The sequence below is a fragment of the Gavialis gangeticus genome, unplaced genomic scaffold (genome assembly GCF_001723915.1).
Source record: "Gavialis gangeticus isolate Ggan-Ray unplaced genomic scaffold, GavGan_comp1, whole genome shotgun sequence".
NCBI lineage: Eukaryota > Metazoa > Chordata > Crocodylia > Gavialidae > Gavialis > Gavialis gangeticus.
The window spans coordinates 155731388-155742953 of NW_017728992.1; the positions used below are offsets into that span (position 1 = coordinate 155731388).

Consider the following 11566-nt stretch of genomic DNA (forward strand, 5'->3'; position numbering starts at 1 on the left):
TGGTTTCAGAAAAACGTAAAGTTTGTAGGCTTGAACGATGTTGATTTTTAGTACTAGAACTCATTTCATAGTTGGGAGGACTTAAGTAACAATTGAGCAAAAAAGTTTTAAATGTTTCATGAAGAGGGGACTGATTTCTCATTCTACTGTATGTAAAACTTTGGTACTGTTACCTTCTATCTGCTCATTACCAGAAAACAACACCCCCCTACTGTTATAACCAGGGATTCTGGTTTTCTCTGTTTAAAAATTGCAAATTCTCTTATTAAAATCCCCAAATCCATGATTAAAATGAAAGGCTGCTATATATATATACAGGTATCAATTGAACACAATGTTTTATTGATATATTTACAATTTTAAAGCAATTCGGAAGCTTGCCAGTGCCTCAATCACTATAATAAAATAAATTGTAAATACCTGTGTATTTTGGCATTTAATTTGGGGTTTTTCATTACAGAAAATCAGGACTTCTGCTGCCCCTCTCACTTACCAGGATGTGGGTCCAGATGCAGTTCCCCCACCCCCACTGCTTTGTGGTGCTGAGCAGCCCTAATAAGCTATTGCCCCTCACTCCCAAGCCAACCCTTCCCCCCAGCCCTACCAGTGCCTCTCATTCCCTGCTTACCTCCCACTAGGTCCCTCCTGGCAACAGCTCCCCCATGCACTAGTACACAGTGGGGGAGGTGTGGGGGGGGAGCTTGTGGACAGATATGTGGTTTGTGGTGCATAACCCCACTGCTGGTGGCTTAGCAGCAGCAGGCACTGGGCCCTTGGGGCGCTCATGGCTGTCGCAGGCAGAGCCCCTGGTGGTGCACACCTCTAGCTAAGTCCCAGGGCCTACATGTGCTGGCATGGAGCTGGCCCAGCCCACTGGTATGTGCCTTCATGTGCAGATTATGGCAGTACAGTTGGGAGCCGCACACCATTTGGCTGAGCGGGCTCTTTGCTTTCATGGGCAACTTCCCATTGGAGTGTGGGAAGCCCCACATGGAGGAATGGAGCCAGCCAGTCCGGCCCCATGGTGTGTGGACTGGGAGCTGCATTCCATTGGGCCAGGTTGGTTCCGTGGCTCCAGGCAGGCTCCCGCTTACCTCTGCATGTGGCTTCCTGCTGAAGTGCTGAAAGCCCCACGTTGAGGCACAGAGCTGGCTGGCCCAGCCTGGCCCAGTTGGTTTGTGGATGGCAGCAGCAGCTCGGCACACCACAGCATCCCCTGAGCTGCAGTGCTGCACTGTGGCCACTGCCACCTCCTTGCAGGAGCAGGTGGCACCTGCCCGCCCATCCCCACCCCCTGCAGGGCATAGGGATGATGTCAAGGTTCTTTTGTGCTGGCCTGAGAGTACCTGAGGACACCTTCCTGCTCCCTTAGTCCCCACCCACACACCCCTACCCTATTGTCCACCTGCTTTGCTGGCTGGTCCCCCCCAACCCAGCCCTGCCAGTGCCCCCATCCCTGACCTCCAGCCCTGCTGGAGGGGCCCCCCAGCTGGCCCCTAGGCCCCTGCAAGCATCACTTACCCCAAAGGCTCCAGGTGGAAAAGTGTGCTTGAGCTAAGCCCTTTCCCCTCTCTCTCTCTCTCTCTCTCTCTCTCTCTCTTAGGACAGGGATTCTTGCTGCCCTTTTTGCAAGAAGCTCTTGCAGCCTGGAACTTTGCCAGCCTGCAGAGAGCTCTTTGGAAAATGAAAAATCTGCATGGTAGACTAGGTACTTACTGTATTTACTCGAATAGAAGATAACCCTGATTGTAAGATGACCCCCCCCCCAATAATTAGGTTTTATATATGGAAAATGTATAAATTTGATATAATTTTCCAGGTATAGTATCTAATTATTGGAGGCTTAGTTGAATTTGTCCCCTTCCCACTGCTACAGTAGGGAAAATAAATGGAGGGGAGAGTCAGGTAGCCCCTTTGCCCCCCCACAACTTCTTCCCCCTGCAGGCTGTCCCCCCCTCTCTTTACTCTCAGGTCCTGCTCTCCCAGGGCACATGTAAGTGAGGAGCAAATTTGAAAAAACTGACCTTGAAATGGACATAGCTGTAGTAATTTGCATATAGGTCCCATACACTTAGTTCATTCACCATTGTTGCATTTTATCTTTTTTGAAACTGCTGCAAGTTTTAGCATAGGTACTCCATTAACATACTTTTAAGTAGCATACATACTTTGTCACATACTTGAGACAGTACAAACTATGCATGATATTAGTCCAAAACCAAAAGGCTCGTGATTTATCATATAGTTAATTGAGCTGGTCCTCAGCAGAGTCAACAGCATTTCAAGCCATGGTGACCCCACAGCTCAGCACTGCTCTGTATTCCAGATACACCCTCCGCAATCCACATCCAAAGGATCCGTGTGTTAATTAGCCCCCACTCACAACTGGAGCCAGGTATTCTTGTTACAAATCCTGGGATCCTCCAAAAATTTATATTCAGATGAGGCATAGGGCAGCTTGGTCCAGTTTCACTTCATGGTGGGTGGGGCCACACTAATCGTATGCAACAAGCTGAGAAAGCAAGTTTCTGGGTAAACTGTTTGGGAGTCCTAGTTGGTGATTTTTTTTTTTTTTTTTTGCCAGACATTTAAGATGGGTGAACAAGCGGGAATTATTGTAAATGGGAAAGAAAAGCACAGGTCAACTGTGGGGGTGAAAAGGAAGTCAAATGTGTACGGTGTAGTGGCTCACCATGACTCGAAAAGGAGTCAGCACTGAGGGAGACTGCGTTCAATGGCTAAGGACAGAAGTTGCATATAAACCTGTTTAAGTGATCAGAAACTGGTCTAAACCTGTAACAGAACATAAGTTCAGTTTCAAACTGGCTGAAACCAGTTTGAGATAAACCTGATTGAATGTAGTATCAGGCTTAACTGGTTGAGCTCAAACCAGTTTATGCAACTTCTGTCCCAGACCTCTTCCTGGTTTAAGTTAAACCAGAGTCCCCCAGCATCCTGGCATGCACTCTGGGCTGGGCTCTCTGCTCCAGCCCAGCAAGACTGGCCTTGCCCTTTTGTTCCACAGAGCAGGGACAAGCAGGGGTGGGGGCCTGGCCAGATACTGGCCTCTGGAAGGGGGCAGGGAAGAGGTTTATTCCCCGTCCCTCCCTCCCCTGTCCCACCAGCACAGACCTGCATTTCTCCGCTGGCTGCTACAGCGGTGGGGATGTGGCCAGCCCCAACAGTAGATTGGAATGGACAGGCCAGGGAAGGGGTTTAATTTCCCCCCTTCCTGTCCCACTGGCACAGACCCAAGCTGGGGTCTGCTGGGTGTTCCCCACTCACTGCTGCAGCAGAGGGGCCAGGGTCGTGGTCAAATGCTGGCTGGCATGGCCCCCTGAGGCAGAGGGGGCAGAGAGGAGGGTTATTCTCCCCTCTATCCCCACTGCCCCTGCAGGACTTCAGTCAGGGTTTGCCTGCCCTGACTGCCGCTGCCTCTTGCTCCCTGCAGGGGGCTAGTGGTGGGATAAGCCCCCTTCTATCCTCTCTGCCAGACACTGGAGGGAGGGGGAAATAACCCCTAGCGGTGAGGGGGAAGTGCCCTGACGGAGCAGCAGCCCCTGTCCTAATACCTGGGGAGTACATACCTCTTCCTAGGGGGGAGTCATGAGCATAAAAGCTAGCTGTTTACATGGTCAGATAGAGACTGCACAAAACAGCTTCTGCTTCCTCTGTGCAAAAATAATGTTTATTTCTTACATATGGGGATTTTTTACCATCTTGAAGTTTCCCTGAGCCTGATGAAGGATGCATGAGCCCGAAAGCTTGCAGAACAAGATGTTTTTTTGCAATTTCTCAGTTGGTCTAATAAAAGGTATCATTTTGGAACCAAGAGTTCTAGATTTTTGCATTTGTAATAGCAGGAGATTTTAATTGTATGATTGAAGTGGGTAACAGAGTAGGGGAAAGAGGAAACAGTTTTAGATAGCTCATCCAGACTGTTACCAAATATAATGAAGAGTTGCTAAGAGGTGTATGGGCAGGGGAGAAAGTTTTCACTAGGAACAGACCTCACTGGAAAGAAACAATCCAGAACTGACTTTGTGCTTATATCAAAAGAAATAGGGATAAGGAAGAAAGAAACCATACATGTGGCTTTTAGTGATCACTGGATGCTGAAAGTGGAAACAAGTCTCAGCAAGAGCCCCATGGGACTATGGAAGTTAAATGTGCAGCTGCTACAAGATGAAGAGTTATGTCAGGTGTACACAAGGCAGCATGAGGGGTGGCAAACACTGAAGAAATATGTTGGGAGTACTAGAGAATGGTGCACAATGGTGAAGAAGTGGATAGGAGAATTTTTCAGGAGGGAAGGCTAAAGATGCCCAGGGAAAAGAATGAAAGAACTAAAAGAGCTACAAAGAAAGATGCAGGAGCTGCTGAAGGAAGCTGCAGAAGGAAGACAGGTATAGGAAGAGCTAGAAAAAACAAGGCAAGAGTTAGAAACGTGGTTTAAAAAAAAGACGAGAGAGAAAATGTTCTTAGCACAAGCAGCCCTGGGTAGGAGAAAATGAACAGTGGTTCCAATACTTTTCAGCCACAGAGAAGGTAGCAAAAGGCAAGTTTAAAGCAGTGCAGGAAGAAGGTGGTACTTGGGTGGAAAAGCAGGAGGAGGTATTTGAGGCAATGAGAAGATTTTTTTGAAGAGCTATACCAGAAGAAGAAGAAGGATTTCTTGTAGAAATTGAAGAGAAAGTAGAGAAGGAGGAAGAAAAGATAAGCTTAAAGTGGAGGAATGTTTAAAAAGATTTAAAAGAAGGAAATTTTCAGGAGCAGGTGGACTGCCTATGAATTTTTATGAGACATTTTAGGCATGGGTGGGGAGAGATGAAGTGGAAATTTTCAAGGACATAGCAGAAACAGGAGAGGCAGGGAAATATTTTTCAAGAGGTGTAATCTTATTCTTCAAGAAATGGGAGAGGGAACTCTTGAAAAACTGGAGACCGATTATACTCCTTAATATGGACTGTGAGTTAATGGCCAAGATGCTGACTTTGACAGATAAGGAAAAAGCTCCAGAAGATGATACAAAAAGACCAAGTATGTGCAGTACAAGGTAGAAGGGCCTCTGAAGCAATCAGAGTGATCAGAGATGCACTGTCCTACACCCAGGAAAGGAAAGCAAGCACAGTTCTAGTTACAATCTAGTTACAGTAAACTAGATTTTTTGTTGGATAAGGTTATTGTATAGAGAAGCAGAGAGTAAAGTCCAAATTAATGGACACCTAATCGGGTCCTTTAAAATCCATACGGGGTGAGAAAAAGGTGTCCCCCCCGCCCCCCCCCCAACTACTATTTCTGTGCGGCATGGAACCATTAGCACAAAGAATAAGAAAAGACAAGGGTCATAAGCAGAATAAAGATATCAGGAGGGGATGAGGTAAAATGTGTACTGCGCATGCATGATATAAATGTAGCAGTTAGCGAATTTCAGTGGAAAGGGTACAAAAGCGCACACAGTATGAAGAAGTGACAGGGGCTAAACTAAATAGATTGAAAAGCATGATAATGGGAGTGAGAAACTGGAGGGACTTGGAGAAGCTGGGCCTTCAAATCAGAGAGAGAAATCGGAGTGCTAGGGATCCTGATGGATGTCGAAGGGGAAGGTAATAAAGCATGGGAAAAGGTGATGGCAAGGCTACCGCAAATATTTGGTTATGGTCCAGAAGGACACTGTCCTTTGCTGGAAAAGTGGTGGCAGTTAAGGCTGTGCTGCTGCTGATTATTCTATATACAGGAATTGTATTTCAACCGACATGGCGGCAGATAACAAAAGCACAGAGGGAAATGTGTGTTCTTCTGCAATGCCAAAAGAGAGAGGTTGGCTAGAGCTGAACTGTACAAAGCAAGATAGATGGGGGCTGCTGGACTTGGGATTGTTTATCTATGCAAAATATGTAAACACAATATGCAAGGGGGTAATGGAGGGAGAGGGGAAAGCTGTGCATATCACCCGATTTCACGCAGCTGCACTTTTGAGGAAATGGAGGAGTGTAACAAACCTCTTTGAAGAGCCCATGGGCATGGCAACCTCTGATTCATTACATCAGAATGGAAGGATTCATGCAGAGGTATAAAATAGGGAAGGCAGGATGAGAGGTCCTGAAGGATCACAAGAAGTTGAAAGCAGTAAGGTGGGAGAGACAAGATGGCACTGGTGGGAAACTTTACAAAAGGACAAGTGATGAAGGTGTGGGGAGTGGTGGCGGGTAAACAACTGAAAGGTGAATGTGCTGACCTAGTGCAGATGGTTGTAAGAAATACCTTGCTCGTGACAGAAGTGCAACATAGATGGGGTTTGACAGACTCATCAAATTGCCCAAGGGAAAGGTGCAGGGAAGAAGTAAGTGGGACATGTTTTGGGAGTGCATGTATGCAAAGTGGGTATGGGAAAGGGTCTGCTGCTTTCTGAGTGTCACCAGAATAAATCTGTTATTAGTGGGGGAGATGGCACTATACCAAAGGGACTGGAAGAAATGTTATTAAGGACTTTATTAGCATGTGTTAATGCTAGTTTATGGAAAGTAAGAAACTTCTGGGTGTTTAAGGGATTGACTTTCACTGAAAGAGAGTGCCTGAAGCTGGGACTGTGAACTGTAATACTACATCAGTCAGGACAAAGAAGAAATCAAAGAGGAAGAGGCAGCAAGTAGAGGAAAAAGGACTTGACACACTTGTTTCACTAAACCAATAGAGAGGAGTGATGGGAGGGGCAGAGTTTCACATGGTTACTGAGGTAATGGTTTTTTTAATGGGATTCTGTATGGGGAGAGAGATTTCTGTAAGGGTTTGGTTCTTCTGGGAAGTTGATGTATGTTGTTTAAGGGTTTAATATGTACAACTGGATGCATCTACAAGAGATGCTAAATGTGCAGTAGACTAATTCTACTGCACGTTAATGTGGCAGGCGGTAACCGTGCTGATGTGCAATAGAATTAGTCTGTTGCACGTTAGTGTCACACAAAAGGGGTGTGCTGTCACTACTGTGCAGTTATGGTGCGTTAAGTTGGTACCTGTCATTACAGGTACTAAAATTAATGCACTGTAATTATGGCACATTAATGCATGTGTAGATGTGCCCTGTGTGTTTTTGATATATAGTTGTTTCTGTGCTATGAAATCTTGTAAAACAAGGTTGCTCAATATGCATAGCTTGATAAGTGGAGGGTGATAACTGTGTTTTTAATAATATTTGTAAAAAAAAACCAAACAAACAAAGTTCCCACTTCTCATAGTCCCTGTTGCCTCACAGGGGCTAACACGTGGGATCTCAGCCATTGTGGGCCAGAGGTCACTTTGAATGGCATTGTGTAGTTAAGGTTGAAGACCTGTCCAGTGCACTGCGGCCAGGGTCATCTGCCTGGATGGATGTGGTGGGGGCGATTGCCAACAAATGGTCAGTGTCGAACTGGTGAGGGAGGACTTAGAGTGGCTGAATGTCTTCAAGTTGGCAGGACCAGATGGACTAAACCCAAGAGTGCTGATGGAATTGGTTGGAGTCATTGGGGGACCGATGGCGAAGGTATTTGAAGACTTCTGGTGCTTGAGAGAGGTCTGAGAAGATTGGAAAAGGGCCAGCATGGCACCAGTCTTTAAGAAGTGGAGAGGGGAGGATCTGGGAAACTATAGGCTGGTCAGTTTGACTTCAATACCTAGTAAAATTTTGGAAAAAAATTATCAAGAAGTCCATTTGTGAGGAACTGGGAGAAGGCATGATGCTGAAGGATAGCCAACATGGTTTCACTGCAGGCAGGTCATGTCTGACCAACCTAGTCTTCTATGAACAAGTAACGAACCGCTTAGATGTGGGAGATGTAGTTGATGTCATATACCTGGATTTTAAAAAGGTCTTTGATATGGTCTCCCATGATGCTCTTAAAAAACAAACTGGCGGTTTGTGGGCTGGCAGAATCCACAGTCAGGTGGGTTGGGAACTGGTGAAGGGGTTGAACCCAGAGAGTGTTAGTGGATGGGCCTGTATTGTCTTGGTGGGAAGTGTCCCTAACCTTGGAAGTCTTCAAGAGGAGACTGGACAGACACTTTGCTGGGATCATTTGATGTTGGCAGTATTCCTGCCCAGAGCAGGGGTTTGGACTTGATGATCTTTCAAGGTCCCTTCCAGCCCTTAATTTTTTAGGCGCATCCAGACATGCATGGACGTTTGGTTCCCTGGGGACAACTAGTGCCACAGCTGCTTGTCCTTGGGGAATGCTCGTGCCCTGCATGCTTTGGTGCACATCAAGTTACCTCGGGGGCAGTGGGGGAGGCTGGGGCCAGCACTGTGTTGGCCCCAGCAGCCTTACCTGGGGTCTTGAGGGCCTCCCAGGGCTGCAGCCACGGTGATCCTGCCAGGCAAAGCCTGGCCAGCAGCTACAGCATGGCTCTGAGTAGCCTGGCTCTGCTTTTCAGCAGCTCCATGCTGCCCGAGCATGCAGTACTTTATTTTTTTCCCCCACCATGGTTTTGTTGGTTTGTTTGTTTGTTTTGACCCCTGGATATCCTGCAGAACACTGCAGAAGAAAAACCTGCAGGAAAAAAAACCTCCAAGTCTCACTCGCCCTTAGCCAGAGGCCAAAGGAGTGAGCTAGGGAGAAATCCCCAATCTACATAAAAAAAAAAAAAAAAAGCATGTAGCTGAGATCCTCCCATTGGGAGGCTATAGTAGACTCTCACAAAATCATAGGGCGCATTCAGATGAATTCCTGCCATGTAGGATGACTGCAATGGATTTGGGAGCATCTCAAGCCCCAGGTTGAAGACTGCGGGAGGGAGGATGCTTGCTGGTGGTAGCATCACACAGGCTTGAAGAATGAACTCTGCTCAGTTGATAGAATTTGGAATTGATTTGGATAATTTGGCCCGACACATGAAATTAAAAAAAAAATGCAGTAGGTCCCCATCAGCATCTCGACCTTTTAGTTAAGATCAAGCATTTTTGGCAGCAAGGGAAGGGATGGTTCTGATGCCAGTTTCTTATGGAGGGAACCACCTGCCAGGTTTTTTTGGTTGTGTTTTTTGTTTGTTTTTTTTTAAAGGCCAAAAAAGGTTCCCATCAATTTTGTGGAAATGGGGGACTGCTTTCGCACTTTTCCCCTAGCTGCTGTTTGGCTTTTTGGCTATGAGCAAGCAAATCTAAGAGGCATCTGAACTTCAAGGCTTCTGGGCCTGGGGGTTGCATGTAGGATGCCACCCAGAAAAAATGGTTCCCATCAGCATGTTTGCCACATATGGGTCATGTAATTTAGTCATGCTCAGTGTTGACTGCATTTAATCTACTTCAGAGTTGCTTTCCATTACTGAGAATGCGCTGCTTTAGTAGCAGTTCAAAGATAGGCAATATATTTAATGCGGTTTCCTTGTATGCAGATGTAAGATGAGGGTTTTTTTTCCCCCATGCTGATTGTGGGGAGGGGATCTCATCTTTTATTTGAGTAAATATAGTAACCCCATATTTTAGTGCTGCAGATACAAAAGAATGGGAGTCTCTAATAACCAATAAGCAGACCTGGGAAACACAACCGTCCAGAATGTATCATATTTTCTCATATTTGGATTGATTTATTTCTCAGGGGGAATTTTTTTATTTGGGTGGGGTGGGGAGGCAGACAGTAAAGTGCAGATAATTTCTTGCTACTCCAAAAAAGAGCCTGGTTTTGACATACTTTTCTGACACCAATTTCACTGGGTTTATCAAACTATAACTTTGCAACTATAGCAGAGTTTACAGTACTCTCCAGTAACTGTCAGTGGTCTTACCTGCTGCAAAGCTTGGGCTGTCGAGAGTCATAAGAGCAAAGCAGGAAACTTGTTTCATTATGGATTGGAGTGTGTGTGACTAAATGAGGGATGAATGGCACTGAACCAGGGACAGGCTCATTTTGTAAAATTATTTCATGCCTGGTTCTCAAAAAGTAATCTGAAGCATGGGGATCAAAGTCCTGAAATAGTAAATGGTTATAACCGCTGTTGCTAAAATTTGATATGTCCAATACCTTGTGTATCAGAGAACTTAATCCTGATGACTTGCCTCCAGAACTCCAGTTCACTAATAAAAACATTTTTTTTACTTTTTGAATTTTTTGGAAGTGTTCTAATGAGTAAAATATATGCAGATCTTTTGAAGATAACATCCTTATTTAATTTGACTTGTACAGAATTAATTGTTCCAGATTTAAAAAATAGCAAATTTTAGCATTCATTTTAATATGCATTTAACTTTCCGTTGCTTTTAAATTGCATTAAATATCTTGCTGATCTACAGATTTATCAGATCTATTCAAAAAGGTCTGCAGAGGATATTTACAAGATACTCACATCTTACAAAGCATCTTACCTGATTATAGAAGATTCAATTTGCAATGAGGTGGGGCCTGTGAGAGGATGTAGAATTAAAGACTTACTGGACATTGCTAATGGTCATGTAAGTAGCACTGGGACAAAGTTCAATGTATGAGGGGATGAATCATTGACATAATGATTAGAACGTGTTAGTTTAAAACATTTTAATTAGATAAGCCTATAGATATCACCCGTAAACTCTGAGGAGTAAAGCAGTTATTAAAATATGTCTAAAATATGTCTCTTCCATGCTCGTTTCTCCTTCTAAACTATTCCTAGTTAACTAACTCTTGCTTGCTCTGCTGATAGTCTACATTTTCTTTTGGTTATTTTTGGTGGCAGGGGATCAGAGGGAACAGCATCAGCCACAGCAAAAAGTCCTGCTGAAATGAGTGGTATGATTTGCTTTGAAAAAGGGTCAGGCTTTGATTCAGAAAGTAACTTTTAGGTACACGTCACTGTGACTATCTTTGAGAGAAAAGCCATAGTTCACTGGCAAGTTAGAGGTGGCTGAAAGCACTTCCTACCTGTTTTGTCTAATCCTGAACACCCAGGTAGTTCAAGTCCAATAAGACTCTGAAATTTCATGTTACTTTGAGAGAGTCAGCTGTCTATTATAATGCTAAAGTATTCTTGGAGGAATGATTGTCTCAAGCATGCTGCTGTCCTGTATTCTCCCGATAAGCCTTTTAAATAGGTCAGAACCACCATGTGATTGATTTTTGCTGCAAAAAGGTTGAAATATTTAGTTTTAGTCTGTACCCACAACTATAGGGATCATTTCCTAGGCTGAAACTTTGCAAGGGGTTTGGAATATTCCTAGTGCTATGTGGTGCTACCACAGGGTGGTATTTAGAAAGATTTGCTGCATTATTTATTTGGTTCTTTGAGAACCAGAAGAATATAGCATTCATCAGGGTGATTTGCAGAGTGCTTTTTATCAAAGGACACATTTGTGGTTTCAGGCAGTGGTGGCTCACTCTTCCTTTGCTGGCTTTCATTAGCCAAGAAAGCTGAGAATCTATTTGCAGGTATGGCTTTGGACAGACACAATGATGACCTTCTACCACACTCTTCATTTTTGGTTTGGGTGCTTCAATTTTTTTTTTCAAATAGAGAAAATATAGAGAGAGCTCTTTATAATCTTGTATTTCATTCTTTGAAAAAGAGGCAAGCTGTTCTTCATTTACATCAGATATTTTATAAAAACCACTTCTCAGGTATGCAG

General features: G+C 44.6%; 1 protein-coding gene across 2 annotated transcripts in view; it reads left to right on the forward strand.

The window, feature by feature from the left end:
• The window catches only part of DPY19L4 (dpy-19 like 4 (C. elegans)), an 86600-nt gene that overhangs the window by 66567 nt on the left and 8467 nt on the right, over positions 1 to 11566 (forward strand). For both annotated transcript variants that reach the window (XM_019527946.1, XM_019527947.1), the window contains one exon: positions 10262 to 10420. In XM_019527946.1, the coding sequence (XP_019383491.1) occupies positions 10262 to 10420 (159 nt within the window). The remainder of the gene's footprint in view (positions 1 to 10261; positions 10421 to 11566) is intronic.